The following is a 21,059-nucleotide window of genomic DNA, read 5'->3' on the forward strand; positions in this document are numbered from 1 at the left end:
TCGAAAGTGCGAATAACATGCATTTGCTTCGCTCTACGATATAAATGTTAAAGCCAAAAGTGCAAATAATACATGCAATAATATGCATTTACTTCGCTTTACGATATAAATGTAGAAATGTGTATTATAATATGTAACACAACTTAAATTTTGCTAGTTTGTTTGTATCCTTAAAGAAGGATTTGGAAATGCAGAATATAGACTAAATTTCTTCAGAATTGGATATGCTCTACTTGTATTTTTAAACCTTTATATATAATATGCAATACAATATATTTACATAATTATTTACATAACTATAATAATTAGAATTATTTGCAATGCATAATGTTTTTCAATATTTAATTATAATATTACAATGTAAGTCTAAATATGAGAAAAATATAAAGGAAAGGAGTAAAACAGATGCTTTGTAATTCAACCAAATTAAATTTTGGATTTTACTTATTTTTAAATTGTGTATAACATACATTTATACGCGAGTAATTAGCCGGAAATGATAAAGAAAAATGATAACCAAGTTAAACTAGTCATGCAGTATTCAAAGCGAATGCATCAGTTTTTTAACAATTCATTGATTTAATTCATTAATTATTTAAAGCTGATAGCATTTTAGCATAGCTGATGCATTCTAATGCATAGCATATCTTCAATATACTGGGTGATACACTTTAACACATCTAAGCAAATTTCTCGAAAAATTTAGAAACTATGGTGAAATTAGATTTGACCTAGTTAAGATAATTTTAATTTAAATTTTGTAAATGTATATTTTCTATGTTGCCATTAAGTTAACTCCCGCTTAATTGGTTTTGAATTAAAAATGTTGAATTAAAAAAATAGCGACATTTAGAGATTACAAAAGGTTAGTAGAGGTTAAAATAGTTTATTTGTAATTAACGCTTTTATCACACCTAGGCAAATAGGTATTAATAAGTTGTATTACTAATTTTACACTGAAAAAAGGTTTTGTTGCATTAATTAGAAATCCGATAGATTCAACATTATGTCTGTTCAAAAATAGAGAAATCAGAAATCTTGTAAGAATAAGTATTGCATAATAAATTCTATTAGATGTTCTAATTATAAAATCTCAAGTTTTGTTATATTTACCAGAAATTCTGCTTGATTCTATTAAATACTCTTATCATGTATATCTTATTGATAATATTTTTTTTAGTTTAGTAATATTCTTACAAAGAAAGACTTGAAAGTGTCCTTCTCCGATCTTAATGAGCTTTTAATATGTTGTTTTCTAGACAAAAGTAAGGAACACATATTTTTTTATAAGTATACGTACTTTTAGAGGGTGAAATCCCTTAGAAAAAAATCTGATTTTCTGTTTTGGAGCGAATATCTCCGGAACTTAACAAAATAGAAAAGAATTGTTAAAATAAAAGTTGAAGAGCTTTAGAAGTACTACAAAACAGTAACAAAAAAATTTTTTTGATATTTTAATTTTTTTAAATACCCCAACCACTTAATAAATTTTTTCGAAATTTTGAAATTTTTTTATCACCAAATAAAAGCTTATTTTTTTACGAATTCAACGGTATATGAAGTTATGTTTCGACAAACCATTTTTCAGAGACAATTAAAAACCTCTCGATATATAGTATGTATATGCATTGTGCCTGTTATTGCGTTTGATTTTTTACGCGTTTCGTTCGCAACTTCCCGATAGACGATGACAATGTCAATTAATTTTGAAGGACATAATATGCAATTCATAATCTCACACAAACATCGTCACGTAACAGACATGAATATGTACTATTATAAATCAAAATACGAAGGTTCAACGTGAATGGCAGACGGTCAAAGATTAATTTAAGAGTGATGATGCATCGAATATGTGTTTGAAATGTGTATGTAGGCATATATATATATGTATATTGTAAATATATTATATACAAATATGTTGAAAGTATACTATAGATCGTTAGCATGCTGATATAAAATGCTGCCGCTTTGCAAGCATTTATACATGACATTGTACAAGTATTAATGTGAAATATGGATACGTCGTGTGCAAATTGTGGTATATTATTATGTAAATAATATTAATTTTTATTTATGGATTAAAATCATTACAGATATGATGATCATGAAGGAAATGTTGTAAAAAAGAGATTTCTTACACCATGCGCAAGTAATTATAGCGATACCATCGCAAATATCACATGTTGGTTTAGAATTTTTCTTAAAACAAAAATCAACTGGCGTTTTAAATTGCTCTGGTCTTACTTCTATATAACCGCTTTTATACCAGGCATATTTAAATACATTTTTAAATCTCGGTGATAAAAATTGGAAATGTTAACGATTGCAATTTTAAAATAGTATCTTCTAAGTAAAGTTTGACTTCTAAATCTAGAAGTATGACTGTATCTAAAAAATGTTTTACAAAATTTTTCTACAACCAAAAACCATATACATCTAATAGTTGTCTTTGACCAGTTGTCCCTGCTGGTATATATATAGGGTGCGTTCCAAAATCTACTGACAGTACTGACAGTACTGCTACTGAAGTTACTGGGTTTGAGCTGTTCCGAAACGCCAGTGAATACTGGCAACACTAAAAAACGGAATGCGTTTACAGTCAAACCAGCAACTGTTGATGCCATCATAAAAACCTAACTTTATACAATCTAATTATGGCAAATGTCAATGCAATTATAATTGCAGTGCAAGGTATTGTGAATGTTATTAATAGTGACAGTGACAGTTCATCAGACGATGAGGAAGAAATTCTAAATGTCTTAGGGCCACCGCACAAGCTTTTTCGTAACACGTTACGTTACGTTAAGTGCTCCATAAATCTAAGTTCGTACTTAAAATTAAACTTACATCAACGCACAAAGAAACTTTTAACGTAAGTTCTTAAGTTCTTACGTTAAGGATTTCTTTGTGCGTTGATTTAAGTTAAATTTTAAGTACAACTTAAGTTCGTATAGAGTACTTAACGTAACGTAACGCGTTATGGAAGAGTTTGTGCGGTGGCCCTTAAACATGATTACTAAGCGTAGACCATTGGAATTAAGGCCACGCATAAAAAATTATATTGAAAATGTTATTGCTTTACTTTCGGATGAAGGATTCAAAGCACATTTTAGGTAGGAATTATAATAAAAAAATAGAATTTCTCTATTATTTCATTATTGAACAAAATATTGTGTGATATAATCATCGCGTGATTTTCAGAAACACTTCATAAATGTTATTGTCGCCATCAATAAGTTCGTATCGAACAGTTTCCATTGTTACAATTAATTTTTTAACAATCTCGTCAATTTTAATTATACACATTAATGTACGGCGGACGGCGGCCATATGCTTTACTGAATTTGCACTACCTCCGGACAATGTGTAAAATTAGCCGGAAGTCAGTAATTCCCTAGGGTCTATTTTTGTAGAATAGATAGTAATTTACAGTTGCTGACAGCACGCTGAAAACGATTTCGGAACGAAAAAACAGTACTGTCAGTACTGGCAGTAGATTTCGGAACGCACCCATAGTTAGAAAAACAATGTCTTAAGCAGATTCTGGTCTATTTCTTTTAATTATATCCGGACAATGTCCAAATTAGAAGTAATTAAGAAATAATAAGAAGAAAAAGTAAGAAAAGTCACATAAACCCCGATAGAAAAAGATTTATAAAATTGTGTGACAAAAGAATTGTAAAAAATTTATAATCCGTCATTATGAGGTCATAGTTGGGAAAATAGTCAAAGCATATATTCGACTACGAACGCGCACTTCTTATCGGATCTACGAGACTTTTCTTCTTATAAGAAATTATTAACCGTACAATTTACAGATATATTACTTAATATTTATCTTTTATTTTATCAAAAACGATCATATCACGAATGACAGCGATTTATCATATCAATATAGTATACATCAACACTTAAGAAACCTGTCACAGTTCAATATTTATGCCTTCTAGTGTTGATTTCATGTACTGGACAAAGAATAAAGAATGACGACGACGTATCTTAAATGAAAAATTTAAAATTCGGTCTTTGCGTGACAATATCTCCACTCGTAGAGCATGAAGAGTAAAAATAAAAACAGTTTTCTCATACAAATCAAACCCAAACTTTCGATTGAGCCTAGTTAAAAGTGATCAGTTCAGCCGTTATTGAGAATCTGATATCTCGGATGCACGCAAGTCGTCTTTTCGCGTAAAGATACACGGGCGGTCTCGCGCTCGCGCGGTCACTTGGCGCGAGACACTATCGTGTCTCGTGATAAACATATATGGACATATTTTTTACATATTTATATGTATTTTAATACAAAACACCCGGGCAATAAGTACTGTTTTTTTTTTGTGATAATAATTTATACATCATTAATGCAACAATCATACATCAGTATTTTTTTCTAAAGTAATACGTTCTATTGTACTTACTTAAGTAAGTTAATAATTATTTTATTTAATTTTTCTTGTCGTAGTGTAAGCACAAAAGCACACCGAGAAATAAATTTTTACAAGAGATATTTGTATTTCCTTTATTGACAAAAATAGTATCGAAAAAATAAGAATTTAATCCTATTCTATTATCTTTACAATAAATGTAACATTTATGTTATAATTAAGGGAATAAATAAAAAGTAAAATAGAAATTAATGTACTAACATACAAGCACATCTTATCCTATATATCTATTTATTTATATACACATATTTTTTGTATAAGAAAAAATTTATAATATGGACTGTTCTGTAATTGTGTCGTCACCCTCACCCTCGGTATTTTGTGCTGAAGAGTTTAATTTGCATTGATTCTTATTCTTTTGACAAGCCTTCTTTGCCTGCTCTAAAAGACTTAGCGCCATCTGATTACCTGTCTTCTCCACCATTTGTGAGAAGTAACCATTCGGTTTGTCATGCAGTAATTCATACGGACAACCAAATTCCTGTTGATAAAACATTTTTATCAATCAAATCCACATAAAAATCTTTTTTGGAGAAAACTATACAATTTTCCTTAAAAATTTGACGTTTTTTTTTTATATACTTTATATATAATATGTGTACGTACAACATTGATTTTTTTGAAGAAGTTATGTTATGTATTGCAAGATCTTTATTTTGAAGAAACCATGTTAAATTAAAAACTAAAATTTTTTAATATTAATTTTTTATATTTCTTATATTTTATATAACTTTATTTTTGTAATACTTTATTTTAATTATTCTTTAGAAAATTTAAAGAATGTTAACTATTAGCACATAAACATATCTATTTTACATGATTATACACTTTTATTTACATTTTTGTAAATATACTCTTTTTTCGATAAATTGAAATTTATTATACTATTAACAGAATTATTATAAACAAGCTTTCTTTGGAAAGAGGTACAAAAAATTTCATTTTATATAGTTTTACCATATAACTATCGTGGTAACGTGATTTTCTCTCGAATGTTTCATGGCTTGACAGCTAGCAATAGTACAAACAAGATAATATGATTTCCCCTTCGACCTTCTTTCAAATATTGTATACAGAAGTCTAACTTGAGCGAAAATATGTATTTATGTATGCATGTGTCCGTGCGAGGCATATATGAAACGAGCAACGAGACAAATACAGAAGTCGTTACCGATCCGTCGATTTAAAAAATAAAAAATGAAAACTGTCTTCCTGTATAAAATCGGTCTCTAAAATTTATTTTTAAATTCCATCATAATATCCCGACATTATTGATTTATATATAGCTATGTTTCCCTTGCAATCAATATTTTTCCTAATACGTTTATGTTTTGTAAAAGAAACCTACCACGATGGAACCGTTCTCCATCACAATAATCCGATTACTGTCTATTATGGTATTTAAACGATGTGCTATGGTGATGACGGTACATTCTTTAAAATTGCTTCTTATTGTTTCCTGAATTAAGGCATCAGTGCTAAAAGAGATATAAATGTGGTATAAATTCACGAATTAATATGTTAAATTCAGAAATCATGCATTCACAATGCATAGCGGAAACAAAACATAAATTTTTGTTAAAAATTTGATCTGCTCTACTTTATAAAAAGATAATCTGATCTTTTTTTAAAGTTTTAGATTTATCACAAAATTGATTGAGTCATTTATCGAGCTACATTGTGAAAACCTTGAATTAATTTGAAAATTAATAATTTGATAATAGAAAAGAAAATGGTATTATGAGTTGTGTAGGTATTATTTATATCTGTTAGAGACAATGACATTCTAATAATACTTTCGGTATCAATTGTTTAATAGAGTAGTTATTAAATAATCGCTTTTAATTTAAAATATTATTAACAAAGTTATTGCATCAAATGTAAATGGGCAATAATAATACCATCTTATCTTCTAAATATCTTAAATTAATTTCATGATAGATATTGCATCCATAATTAATCAATTCAAAAACCTGTTTTTATTAACCAACATTTAAATACAATTAAACAATTTCTTTGTTAAAGAATCATGAATTGAAACTCACTGCGAATCAATGTTGGCCGTGGCCTCATCGAAAACGAGTAAGCGATTGTTCCTTAAAATGGCCCTGGCCAGGCATATGAGCTGTCTCTGGCCGATACTGAAATTATGGCCGCCATAGAAGATATTGTTATCCAGTGCGATGTCATTTAATTCTACTTGTCGCAGTACTTCCCACAGTTTCATGTCGTCGTACTGATTGAAAGGGTCTAGATTGTAGCGCAAACTCTCAGAAAAGAGTACCGGTTCCTGCGGTATGATGGAGATCTTGGAGCGCAACTCGCTCAAACCCATTGTACTCGTGTCCCTACCATCGATGTTAATCTCGCCCTCCAGACCTTCGTTAAATAATCGAAAAAGCGCTGAGATCAAGGAAGACTTGCCGGCGCCAGTTCGTCCCACCACCCCAACTTTCCAGCCAGGTTCGATGGTCATATTCAGATTCTGCGAAATGCGACGAGATAATAAAATACAAAAGATATCTGCAAGAACAAAGGTCAGTTTATCTACCTACCTCTAAAACCGGTGGGTTATCCTTATGATACTTCATGCTGACATTCTTCAAGCTCAATTGTCCTGTAGAAGGCCAATTGGCCGGTGGGGGATTGTCAGAGGTAACGGGCTCCTCCTTGGGGAGATCTGTGTACTGAAGAATTCTTTCCACGGAGGTCATCAGCGACATCGTCTCGGCAAATTGTTTTGTGCCATATTGCAGATAACCGATCATTCTCAATGACTGCGATATCGCCAGGCCTGCTATACTATCTTCTACGTTATCTATGGCAATCAACAATAAAAATCAACGGAGAATTTGCATTTGTTCGAAGATTTTTCGACATTCAAGAACCAAATGTATTTTTAAATATTTATTTTTAAATAATAAACGATTATTTAATTCGGATAATTTTTAGATTTCTTGTATCTCAAAATTCTTAGGCAACTATATTTGATACAAAAATCTTTTAATTATTTGTAATCTTAATTGTAAATTACCAGTCTCATTCTGTAATACTAGAGAGTAACAAAGAATGCCGACGAACAGGCACATGATAATATCCGTAAAAAGACCGAAGGCGGAAAAGCATGCTAAGGAGAGATACCACGTGCCACTGTGGCGATCTTGCAACACGTCGAACTGTTGTCGCATTATTTTTTCAATTACGGCACCACTACTTCTAATCGTCGGCAGGCCGTTTAGCGTGGCACTCACGTGCGTGAATATCGGGCTTTTTGCTAAAAACATAAACGAACAAATTTTAAAACTGTTGAAATTTACTAAATCCTCGATTTCGCAAAAGATAAGAAATGAAAAATTTGATGTCAAAAGTCCAACGATCCAGAAGACATGTAAATCTAAGATATCTTACATTGTTTTACGGAAGAAAAGAATATAAACAAAACATTTTTACGAAGTTACATGTAAAATAATCTAATATTATCAATAATATACTTGCTGTTTAAATTATACAACTTGCAAACAAAATTATCCAAATTTAATTCTCACATTTAAAGAATTCAGATTTTATATAGAAAAGAGCCATTAACATATGAAATATGAGTATTTATTTCTTTAATAATTTAGATTCAGATTATACTTTTATCGGTATTAATACACGCAATGTTCAGTTTTCAAGAAATAAAGGAGTGTCACTTTAAAAGATGCCAGTATTAGAGTTCTTTCTTGACTAAACTTTAAATACTAATATATTCCTAACAACAGGTTTATTAGGCATATTATTACTGAAATTAATTAATTAACCTTTTTAATACTCAAAGTAAGTAAGTAATTACAAAGTAGTTAACATTGTCTTATATTCTTTTTAGTTACTCCTTTCAATACTTACTTATGCCTTCGAGACGTTTGATGTTCTGAACGGTTCTCAGATAGAATTTCATTGTGAAGAAAAATAAAACAATCAATACCATTATTATTATCAACATCCATGGATTAAGTATTACCTCCATAGTCATTATACTGCATACTATGCAAATAAATTGGAGCGCCTCTAACATTACTCTGGGCAACATTTCGTCCATGGTACCCACGTCATTCGAAAATCTATTTAAAATTCTCCCTGAAACACGAAAATTGCTAAACAAAATTTATGAAAAATTCAATTATTGATATTAAAAAACAGTAATCAATATTAAGGCTCGATTTAGATTTCTAACACTACGAATATGCGGTAAAAATTTATGCCAATTATCATGAGCTTTATTTCTTTGACAATATCTAACTCAACTAAAAATCAAAGACATTTTGCTTTTAGATTAAAAATTTACAAATTTTAGCGAGTTTCAGAACGCGATAATTTTTTTTATCTTGCGATTGTTACTCACCGGAGGGATTGATATTGAAAAAGGACATGGGCGCCTGTAGCAGATTGGAGAACATGGTATTGTGGAGATTACAGCTTGAATTCATGCAGATCTTTGTGTAGAGGAAGTTGCTGAAGATCGCAGTAGCTGTGCAAGCAATGATGCAAAAGGTGTATACGTATATGGCATCCACGGTGCTCAGTAGACCGTCCGGATCCAGAGTGAAAATCGATCCCAGAAAGTTGTTGTTATACATGTTCGCATACCGTTTGGCTTCACTAACGTTGTTGATACGCCTGATATCCTCCAAGTTAATCCAATACGAGAGCCAGTAATCATTTCCAGTAGTAGCAATCTGGCTGATAACGAAAGATAGCAACAACATTAACAAGATGAAGTAATTCCCGCCGTGATGAAAATATTCCTTGTACACTCTGCCGGATATTCGCCCGCGTGCCATCATCTCGCCTTCTGAAATATTCTCTACGTAATCCGAATTGTCAATGTCCGAATGCTGTACAAAAATGATAAAATAACAGTATAATTACTTGATTGCCTATAGATTGTTAGTTTTATGGAGGTAGTCGCGCTATAATTGTTAATAATACAAAAAACAATATTTGAAAATTAATAGACATTTGAGAACCACTTCTTTTGCGTACAGTCTTCAAGAACACTTTTTATTTTCTAAGCTGCCAATTAGTTAAACTACATTAAATATTTTTAACACGAATATCATTTTTTAACGTTTTCTTTTTCAATTATTTTGTATTACAATTGTATACTTTTGTTTTGCTACAAATAATTTTAAATAGAAATGTTATACACATTCTAATCTTTTCTAATCTTTTTAATTAAAAATAATAAACGGCAAAGGTCTTACAATGATGGAACTTGCGGTTGATGAATCTGAGGCACGTCTCATTAGCGAGATCTTTCTTACTGACATTTCCGAGGCTCTCTTAATTTCTTCTTCGTTTTTCTGCCCTTCGTGATTTAAGTTGTTCATCATCTCGATAAAATTATTTGACTGTACTAATTCATTATAACTTCCTTGCATTTTAACAAAACCCTTAAGAAATAAAATCAGGATATTTAATACGTGATGGACATTTAATCCTTAATAATAACTAGAATTTTTTAATTAATTATAGTTTACATATAGAGCAATAAGTAAATAATATTTAAAAATACTTTTTAAAAACTTAAAAAAAAAAGTTAAGTTTCTTTCTTTGGTTATAATTTATTTTAAAGAATTATTTTAAAGATTACGAAATTATTTTGAAAAAATTAGTCTTTTAAATCGAATGATAGAAAAAAAATTAAAATTTAGTATACAACAATAGAATGTAAAAACCGAAATCAATTAAAGAATATTCAATACGGCTCACTTGATCCAACACCACAATGTAATCCATACGTTTGAGAAATTGCAGCTGATGGGTGACGAGTATCCTTGTCTTGCCGTGAAGATAATCTGTAATACATTTCGAGTAAAGATGCCTAGCGACGCGAGTGTCTACCGCACTTAAGGGATCATCGAGCAGATAAAGATCTGTTTGCCTGTAAACTGCTCTCGCGAGATTGATACGCGCTCTTTGACCTCCGGACAGAGATACACCTCTGTCGCCAACCATCGTCATGTCTCCCTGTGGAAACTGTCGAAAATCCTTCTTCAAGGCGCACACATTTGCCACCTGAAACGTTTTTAAGTATCTAATCAACAAAAAAAAAAAAAGAAATGATAGGAAGAAAGCTTAAAAAATGCTAGAAAATTTTAATCTAGAAGATATAAGATATATTTCAATAAATATTATATTAATATTTAAAATTTTTAATTATTAATGTAATTGTTGCAATAATAATATTACATTTTTTAAAAAAATATTAATATAAATATGAAAATATAAAATTAAAATATTAATACAAATGTCATTGTTAATTGACGCTTATCACGATTTTGTTATGTAGCTAGAATTATATAAAGCTTAACATTTGGCAATATTTACAGTATTTATCAAAAATATTTTTTTTTATATATTTACAGTCATCAGTTATAATAAATAGTCAGTACCTGAGTATATCTGGCTTTGTCATAGGGTTGACCAAACAGTATATTGTCTCTTACAGTACCGCCAAAAAGCCATGGTTCCTGGCTAGCATAGGAGATGCGCAGATTCGGATTGTCCGTAAAGTAACCGTTGGACAAATTGCCCTGAATGAGATTCTTCGAGGAATTCTGAATAAGCGTCACGGAACCTGCGCCGGGATTCAGTTCCTTCAGCAATAGATGTAATATAGATGATTTGCCAGAACCCACTGCGCCGACCACAGCGCACAACTGGCCTGGCTTGATGATCAAATTGATATTGCACAAAGTCGGTGGCAATTTGCTGCTGATCCAATTGGCCGAAACATGTTGAAACTTGACGCAGACCGGAAAATCAAATAGCCTTTGAACCTCGGAAAGTCTGATACTCCCATTTTTCGAGATGTCCGTTCGGTTCTCTGGATTAGTAGCATCGTTTGATTTCTGAAACTGTAACTGCGAATCCTTCTCCGAATGTCCCATATTTACCTCCTCCATCAGCAGAAGATCCTGTAAAAGTTCTCTTAGTCGCAAATATGTAAGTTGCAAAAATATCGGTAAGATGATGAAAACAATGTTTTTAAGAATTCATCATAAATTGGAAATGATGTGACAGCACCTCTAATCGATTCATAGACACCATTGTTTCACCTATGATTATCAGCGCCTGTGGAAAGCAGAACACTACGCTGCGTTCAAGTATGTTACAGATTGTCACTATTTCGTAAGTCACGTCAGCAGTCAGGTTATTCCCCGTTAGGACAAACGTGATTAAAGTGAAGTAGATGCTCAATCGCTGGATGAAGACTACAGTGGCCAAACATATGGCACGAACATATGACGAAAATTTAATCTTATTGATCTCCAGCTCTCTGGTCACAGAGACGATCTTACTGAACGGTTTCTCCCAAGCGTACATTTTCACAACCTGAAACGAGGCTCATAATCTTTTCTAGTTTGCTCCATAAAATTGTTTTTTATAGAATTTTGTACCGAATATTTATCTTTAGTCCAGTATTTCTAAATTATTTGAAAGTAAAATAATCAGAATATCCCTAAAAAATACCTGTATTCCAGTTACGAGTTCACTCATTATTTGCACTCTTCGATCGGTCAGTGGCGCGATCATGGTTCTGAGTTTATGGTTGAGTATGCTGAAGAATCCTTGTACTATCAGAACGGTGATCAATAGCAATCCGATAGCAACAAGGGTCGAAAAACCAATTTTTTGCCACATTATATAACCCGCGATTGCGATCTGCGAAGGGAAAAATGATTTTAACAAATAGCTCTTTAAAAATAACAAAATGAGGAAAAAAGATAATTTTACAGTCTATAATTTGTGAAATTGTAAAATACGTGGATGCATACAAATAACTATTAATACACTTTTCATAAATCAAACAACTATTAATAAACATATTTAAAGTAATGTAAACATCTCAGTAACCGAACATGTATTTATATCAAAACACTTACACAAAATTTATTATTATTAAATTCAAATGCTTTTGTTACTATAATATTATAATTTAATTGTAATCTTTAAATATTCAAGATTATAATTAAATTTTATTTATCTGACGAACCCTGTCGGCGCGCAGTAAATAAAAAAGCTAAGAAAAATTAAAAATTAAAATTTAATAACATCACTAAAATCCGATATAGACCGTGAGGCGATTTCATAAAACTCATTGATATGTTTAACATAATACGGTCGGTTAGAAATAATGTACTAATATTGTTAAATTTTATTATTATTAAAAAAAGAATATTTAAGATTAATATTAAGTTTTTGTGTGGAAGTGTCCGGATAGAGGTATATGTCCGGTCACTGGGACGTTATATATAATCTAATAAATTAAAACAAATTATCAATTAATTATTAAATAGGTTAATAATCTGTAAAAGAGATTATTTATTTTAATTAAACACTTATTCTTAATTACATTTTTATAGATAATTTTTTAAAATTTTAATAAGAATTTTAATTGAAAAAAAAAATAATTATTTTGAAATATTGTGGAATTTATACAAATATTTTTCAAGAAATAAAGATTTACCTGAAGAGGCATGATCCATATAATATTCAGGAATATTGTTAATTGATCAAAGCGAGTAACGTCATTGCTAAGAAGATTTATAACCTGTCCAATACCGGTTTGATTCATGGATGCTCTGTTCAGTCGTAATAACTGCAACAATTTAAAAAAAAACTAGAATACTACATTGCGCGTGCTTCGCGCGCGCCATTTAGCCTTTTTATATTGAACATTGCACTTGTTCTTCTTCTGTATTTATATTCAGTTTGTATGCAAATAATTTTATTCTCAAATGTTTTTTATTTATTCCTATTTCTTATTCCTTTTCTCTAAAACTTCCTTTTTCACTCGCTGTGTCTTCTTCTAATTACTTGCCAAACGTAATCTCTTACTCTATATTTTCATGTTGTTCAATATTACTCTCACACTTTATCATATTTAATCTTCTCTATCTCACGCTCTCTCACCCCAATTAGTACCTCGGCTATTAATGGAGATATTCAAACACTATGGTAGACTTTTATGTTCACCCTGATCTCGTCTATTTTTCCATGATTTTTCCATTCAGACTTTCATATCTTATGCAAGCCACCCTGTGTGTGTGTGTGTGTGTGTGTGTGTGTGTGTGTTCCCGTTAATAAATCTTTTGCGTTCCAACGTAATCCAACGATTCCGTAGAAATATTATACAATCATTACTTAGATAAAGCAAATATAATGCTGTTTTTTAACTAGAAAGAAGCTTTCTTCTCTTTTACCAGGAAGAACTTGTATTCCATAACATTACCTTTCGATAGAGAAGGGAGCTACAAGCGACACGTATTCTCATGCCAAACTGCATCGATAGCATTGACGAGTGATGTATTATCATAAAGCAGATGATAGAACAAAGTATCAAGCAAACAATGTAAATCAACACGTCGTTCAGTTCTACCTTGTTCCTTCCAGTCGGATCTCTGGCAAAGTAGTCGATGATCCAATTCTGCAAGATCGGTATCGATAAGCGTATTATGCTGCACTGAAAGCAAAAGTGTCAAAATTTAATAATGGGCTTGTCAATTTGATGAAATCTAAAAGATCTAAGGGAAGAAAAGAGAAAGAAAAAGACATAGGGAAAAGGAGGGTTCCAAATTAGAATTTTTTCTTTTTTTTGATTATTAATTAGATTATTTTAATGAAAGACAGGCACAACTTTTTCTATTATTTGCTGATCCTTCTTTATCTTCCATAAAAAATTGAAACCGAAATAACGTATGAAATTTCACATATTTAAAACTAACATAAGTATGAGTAGTATATAACTGGTTATTTTCGTAATTTATGTTAAAAAATAAATAATTTTTATCTAAAACATTTTCAGTTATAAGCTTTGTAGAACTTGAGATAAAATTTTGACGATTTCATAAAACAATTTTTTTTTTCAAAACAAATGTTAACAAGTATATAACCAATACTTTAAACATTTAATTAATAAAATTGTAATGGTTTTGTTTCAGTTTATCTTTATTTAATCATATTATATTTACTCTAACTAATCAAACGCTTGTAATTGTTGAAGGAACAACTAGCTTTAAAAGAAAAATCATTTTATATAAAAATTATTTATTTATTAACATGAATTATAAACATTTTATGGACACAAATTACTTGATATTGTCAAACTTCGTCGATAGGCAGAAAAGATTAAACAAAATAGAATACATCATTTTGAAATTTTTGCTTTATTAACAACAATGTGCCATTCGTGCATTGTAAATATTGTTGTTTATAAAGAGTTCCTCCAACTGCGCTTTGTCGCATATCAAAAAAATAAATTTTCTGCTAGCTGCGAAAATTGCAAAATGGTACTTTTCTATTTATTTTAAGTTTTGCTCCATCTATCCACAAACATTGTACTAATAATTAACAGGCATTCTGATATTGATCTGTTTAAATCGGAAGTATTATGCGCTCTTTTTTTTCTAAATTATTGATTTTCTAAGGTATCGATATACTTGAATAAATTGATAGACTCCAATTATGAAATATGGTAACCAAAAGGCGTTGAAGATCGCCTTATATAATCTCGGACGGTCCTTTTTCAACAGCACTTTCTGCCCGTCCTTGCCCATGGTGTATTCCAGGTTCTTCAGTTTATCTAACTCGCGATTCCAGTATCTGAAAAGAAATCTGTTAGTACGTGAGACACATGTTCCCGAGCAATATTTCTTCTAGAAGAGTAGAAAACACATTGATAAATTTGCCAATTAAATAACATTTACCCAGTTGTAACGTGCAGTTACACGCGTAATATCGAATGCTAAGCACTCTGATAATTTAATTTCTAAATTTATTGTACTCATTTTTTCTCTGTATATAAATTCTGTTGAGTCTATAATCTGGTGAGGTTCTCATATAATTTATCACGCATAGAAAAGGGATGGATTAATTAATCCATCATCTATGATCTGCCCAAGTTTATGATAGCAAATAAATTGGTCATTTATAAAGTTACTGCACTAAAAAATTAATTTAATATGCAATTTAATTTATTTTCAAGGCAGAAAGATGCGTCGTTAATCTACACTGTTGTAACAGATGTTACTCTCGTTCCAAATTTTGTTTGTGATAATCTCACAACAATATTACAACATGTTCTGTGTTTGCTGGGATAGAGGTTTTAGAATTATATACAGAAAAAGCTTGTCAATACAATTTGTTATGGGATTATCTTTCTTAAACAAAAACTAAAAATAACGATTGTTAAATTAAAATTAAAACAATTGTTACAGTTTGCTAATTGTTCTCTATATAGCAAAAATAAAAGCTATAATTACAAGTATTATTATAAAGAATATTAACATGTGTTTATTTTTAGTGCAAACAATACTCACTTTTCGAGATGATCGGTCAATTTCTCGGATTCATCTGCTTTCACTGGTCGATAAATGTCAGATTCTTCCAAATCACGTTTGGCTCCTGTCATAAATATTTCTCGCATCCACCTATATCGCAAATAAAACCGGTATATACTACACTTTCGCTCTTTTCATATGCTATACTTGTTTTAACGTACTACATTTCTTATACTTTATTATACTACAATGAGTAAATCATTTTAAAACAGCGATTCTTTTATTTTTCTTCCATCAATAAGCAATAATATTATTCCGCGGTAAATAGAACAGCCAAAAGTTTGTATTTTCTTCGGAATTTCTTTATTTTTATATTTAATAGTTAGTTTTATTTATATTAGATTTCAATATTATATATACACCTTTGTTATAATAAATAATATTAGACCACATAATACTTTTTGAAATCTGATGGAATTGTTTAATTTATGAATTTATAATTAATAAAACTCAATGTGTGTGTTAGATAAGTTATATAAAGTTTTGAATATTTTTAACGTCGGTTTGAGATTTACAAATATTTTATAAAAAATATTTTTCGAAATTCCAACTATTTACAAAAATAAATTTTAAAAACTATGTTTTTTATGAGTTTTTTTGTAGTTTCCGCCCTAAAAAATCAAATTTGCGTCAATTTTCACTATAATATTCGTAATCAACTCATCAAAATGCGCAAGTATACACAGTTTCAACAAGTGTACACAGTTTCAAAAAAATCAAAAGAATAACGTTTTCGAAAGTTTATCCAAAATTATATTATATTTTTCTTTACTTCTTATAAGATGTCTGCGTTATTTATTGAAAGTGGATTGTGCTCGCATTTGTACCCCTTTTAGAAGAAAATTATAATCAACAATATATTAATTGCTAATAATTTCGGAGTAAGTCCGTCTATCATTAACAGAATTTAATCTCGATTTCGAGAGACTGGTTCATATCACAGACGACCACGTTAAGGCCATCCCCGTGAAACAAGTAGTCGCGAACATCGAGCAATCGTCTGGCTGGCAATACGGAATCGTTTTTAACTGTACAATTGCTAAATATTAACCATGATAGACATTACTCAATCTCAGTATCAACAATAAGAAATCGTTTAAGTTTAAGAGAAGCGGGATTACACGCTCGTCAGCCAGTGCAGGTTTCTTATCTTACCCAACATTATCGTCGCCTGCGATTAAATTATGCTCATTCTTTGATCAATAGGCAACAAAGGCAATAAAATTCTGTACTGTTTACGAATGACTCTAGATTTTGCAGTTTTGGTAATTACAGATGAATTCGAGTTTGACGACATCGAGGCGAACGTTATTCGAAGAACTGCAATAGACCGATTCGAGCTTTGGTAGTTCTGTACTGATATAGGCAAGCATATCTCGATTTTCACGAACACCTCTAGTATTCATTCCTTTACCAGGATTGACTGCTACGCGATATGTTCGTGAGATACTGCAACCATGCGTTCTACCAATTAAAATTCGAATCGGTCAAGGGTTTTGTCTAGTGATAACGTACGACGATACACTCAGCAATTCCTGAGGAACTGTCAAATCGACATTATCATATCCGCCATTGAGTCCCGATTTGAATCCAATCAAGCATGTTTGGGATATGTTAGAGCGTAGAGTACGCGATAATTATCTCAATATTAATGATTTGTCTTTGCTTGTCAGAGCTCTTCAGCAAACTTGGCAGCAAATTCCTCAGGCAGCAATACGCCATTGGAATAATATGCGAAACCGATTGCGAGCCGTAATTTCAAATAAAGGTAAAACACTCACTATTAAATTACATTAGTGTCAGTACATTTTATCCATGCGCATACATATGCTACACATATTCACATCATATACGCATCTAAAAAATGAGTTAAAAATACAAAAACACACCAAAAGAGAAATTAAAATTCGTGTATAAGCACACACGCGCACGCACGCACACACACACACACACACACACACACACACACACACACACACACACACACACACAGAAAGAGAGAGAGAGAGAGAGAACAAAGCATAAATACGTGCCACCTCCTCGTGATATGTTTTGGATAATGCTAACGCCGGCGGTTTTTTAAAGTTTTTGTTAGCATTTCGCAAGTCATACTTGCCGCATTACCGTCCAGTAGATGCCTGTGTGGTAGTTGGCAGACTACTACAATTTTATTGATAGCTTTCAAACATTGACAATTGTTTTTTGTTGAAAAAAATCAAAGAATGTTTTTTTTTTCTTTTGTAGACACAATCAATAACGTGGTGTCAATGTACTGGAAACCAATTTTTTTATATTAATTTATTTTTTATTTTTTCTTACTGAAATTATACAATTTTACAAGTTTATACATTTTGCTTGATAAAAACATAGTGGCCACTGAAAAAAAGCTCATAAGTATTCGGCAATTTTTTGTCAAAATTAGTATACATCAAAGCATAAAAAAACGTAAAGAACAAATTTTTATTGTTGTGTAATGCATTTGTTTTCTGGGTTAAAGATGTATCGGACCAAAGTTCAAAATGCTACAAAGTTACTAAAAATTTATGAAATTGTTCTTTTAGTTTTCCTGATGTACTGCAAAAAACTGAAAACGCATCCATTAAACTTGCTGAGTTATAACTATTTTAATTTTCGCTGATTTTACATTTTATTCTTCTATTTTATAAAAAAAGACAATCTTGACGGATGAAACAGCTAAAAAAATATAGAAGAAATAGTACCAGTGTTTTGTACATCTAGTATATGAATAGATGAAAATATCTGCCAAGTTTCAATTGTCTTCACCACACCGTTTTAAAGAAATTAAATATAACTTGAGATAATTGTACATTTTCACTGTCAAAAGTTTAAACTCATAAATGAAAAAAGTCGCAAAATACGTGAAAAATACCTTTGTAAAAGTAAAAATAAGACTGCAACTATTGTTCAAGTTTCTTACATCTAGATTTACTATGCGTTAGGCGTAGATATTTAAGTATTTCAAATTTTATGTGCTTTTGTCTAAGATTGTATATCCAATACACCCTTAAAAGAAAAGAATCAATAATTTTTATGTTATCTTTATTCATTAATAGCTTGTTTAAATGTTTGTTTACAAAATTTGACTACTGTTCTATTTGATAGAGCAAAGTTGCAGTTTTTTAAGAATCTTTTTTGCTCATTGGGCTACGATGTTTATAACGGAGTTATAAGCAATCAAATTCAAAATGCTCACTTTTTATTTAATTGAAGGTAAATCAGTAACAAAAAATATTAAAACAAATTTGAAAAAAAAGATTTTGTAGAGAAAACTTCAAGCTTTTACGTTAAGAAGATTAGGTTCTCGCAGAACTTTTTTTAAAAACATGACAGGCCGACAAAGTGAAATAAAAATTTTGCATTTGGTTCGGTTTACAGTTTTCTGCACGTAAAAATTGTCAAACTTACAGGAACATTTAAATGACGGTAGATTTTCAAAAGTAGAGATTTTAACCTTTAAAATGCTTTTCGGAAATTTAAATTTTATTCATTTTTAACAAAGTTACAGTGGATTGAATTTTTTCTATTTTTTAACAAAATTTAGTAGTTTAGTAAATTTTCGGTAAAAATTACGAAATAGTTTTCCATTTTCTTAATGTATAAAACGTAAAATATATTATAAATGTAAAACATATAATATTATAGTTAATGCAATACAAGCAAGTTATACTGCATTTTAAGAAGATTCTATTTTCAAAATATATCTCTAAGAAAAGGTGGTTTAGCTGTCAAGAAGAAATTTTTTTTCTATAAGAAAACTTTTTTCCAAAATAGAAAGAAATACTTTGTATTGTTTTTTTCTTTGTTTTTTTTTTTTTAATTATAATTAAGAGAGTCTTAACTAACCAAAAGAACAGAATACTGAAGATGTTCGCGGTCACCCTGGGATTTTCCTTCATGTCGTCAGTATTCTTATCCATGCTATTGCACTATTTCAAAAAACCTAGTGACACTTCAAGCTAAGCGGAACAAAACGATCGTCATTCTTATTCTCTCTTTGTCTTTCCTCCTTCTGTTTCTTTTTCTCGTTCGTTCTTCTTTCTTGTCTGCCGTCTCTCCCAGAGCACGTTTTTCAATAGTCAATCCTTTACTGGAACCATCGGTAATTGTGCCGCTACTTTTCATATCAGCTTTAGATACGTTACTGATAATGTACGAGAAACGTTAACAACTCGTGAATAAATGCATGAATAAACGCAAATACATTTATGTATTTCTCGTTTCTCTTGTTTTCTTTTGTTGTGTTATATTTTATACGCGTTTTTTCCACATATCGTATTTCTTCTTTCCCTTTCAATCTAATTCTTGTAATAAAATTTTATTTATTACTCTTTAAATCTAATTACTTTAACATATAATTCTTTCTACGTATCTAATATTTTCAAGTATGATTCCACAAATTCTTATAATATATATCAATATAAATTTATTCTATTATATATTATTAGATTATTCTATTGTACCACTGACATTAAAAAAATTTATTTATTTAACAAAATTTGAATATTTATATGAAAGAGAATTTGTTTTCTTTGCAATGCATTTTACAGTTAAAAATAATTTATTTAATTAAAAACTTATTTTTTGTTTAATAAATTACTACAAAAACTTGGCGCCGCTAAACCGAATAATTTACTTTCATACAAAATCGCTTTCTTACAATCTAACTTACTAAAATAATAATTACTTAATTACAAATAATAATTACTAAAATTACAATGTTTTACAATCGAAATCGTAATGGCATCATAATATACGTATAACATTATACATGCACGCATGAAAGAGCACACACATTCAGATGCACACACAAAAGAAAAAAAAACTGGCAAATTATTCGGTTTAGCGGCACCAAGTTTTTGTAGTAAAATATTTATTTCTAATATTTGTGCAAATAATTATTTGTAAAAGTAGATATTCTAGTTTGTATAAACATCCATTTTTATAGTTGAGCCATTTTTTTATATCATTACTTTTGTAGAGAAAATACATTTTTTGTTCTTTTGGGGGAAAAGATTATTTTATTAAAATTTTATACATTTATATATAATGCCAAATTAAAATTATTTTGTTTAAGAATATATTTTTGAAGGCGTTTTTGCGCGCATATACTTGGCGTTTTTTTATACTTTTTTTTAAACGGTAATTTTGTTGTGCTATAAATTACTCGAAAAAAATCATGTATCCCGAAAAATCAAGACACAAAACT

General features: G+C 30.2%; 1 protein-coding gene and 1 long non-coding RNA gene across 3 annotated transcripts; one reads left to right on the plus strand and one right to left on the minus strand.

Annotated features, from left to right (window-relative positions):
• Positions 1–3,010: 3,010 nt before the first annotated feature.
• Positions 3,011–3,475, plus strand: LOC118645911. Its single transcript, XR_004963551.1, has 2 exons — positions 3,011–3,116; positions 3,205–3,475. It is a non-coding gene; the product is annotated as an uncharacterized LOC118645911 (long non-coding RNA).
• Positions 3,476–4,297: 822 nt separating this feature from the next.
• Positions 4,298–20,361, minus strand: LOC105841046 (multidrug resistance-associated protein 4). Of its 2 annotated transcripts, none has more exons than XM_036287825.1 (17): positions 19,697–20,361; positions 15,812–15,922; positions 14,933–15,107; positions 13,726–13,956; positions 12,961–13,092; positions 11,964–12,155; positions 11,517–11,825; positions 10,883–11,407; positions 10,200–10,505; positions 9,692–9,880; positions 8,830–9,322; positions 8,334–8,564; positions 7,483–7,722; positions 7,004–7,266; positions 6,494–6,933; positions 5,797–5,926; positions 4,298–4,929 (listed from the first exon to the last, which is right to left on the minus strand). In XM_036287825.1, the coding sequence occupies exons 1-17, from the start codon at positions 19,768–19,770 to the stop codon at positions 4,717–4,719; spliced, it is 4,254 nt and encodes a 1,417-aa protein (XP_036143718.1). In that variant the 5' UTR covers positions 19,771–20,361; the 3' UTR covers positions 4,298–4,716. The 2 variants fall into 2 exon arrangements, with proteins under 2 accessions (XP_036143718.1, XP_036143719.1); XM_036287826.1 differs by having other exon boundaries at positions 4,717–4,929; positions 14,933–15,095; positions 19,697–19,770.
• Between the last annotated feature and the right edge of the window lie 698 nt (positions 20,362–21,059).

Source organism: Monomorium pharaonis, chromosome 6, assembly GCF_013373865.1.
Source record: "Monomorium pharaonis isolate MP-MQ-018 chromosome 6, ASM1337386v2, whole genome shotgun sequence".
NCBI lineage: Eukaryota > Metazoa > Arthropoda > Insecta > Hymenoptera > Formicidae > Monomorium > Monomorium pharaonis.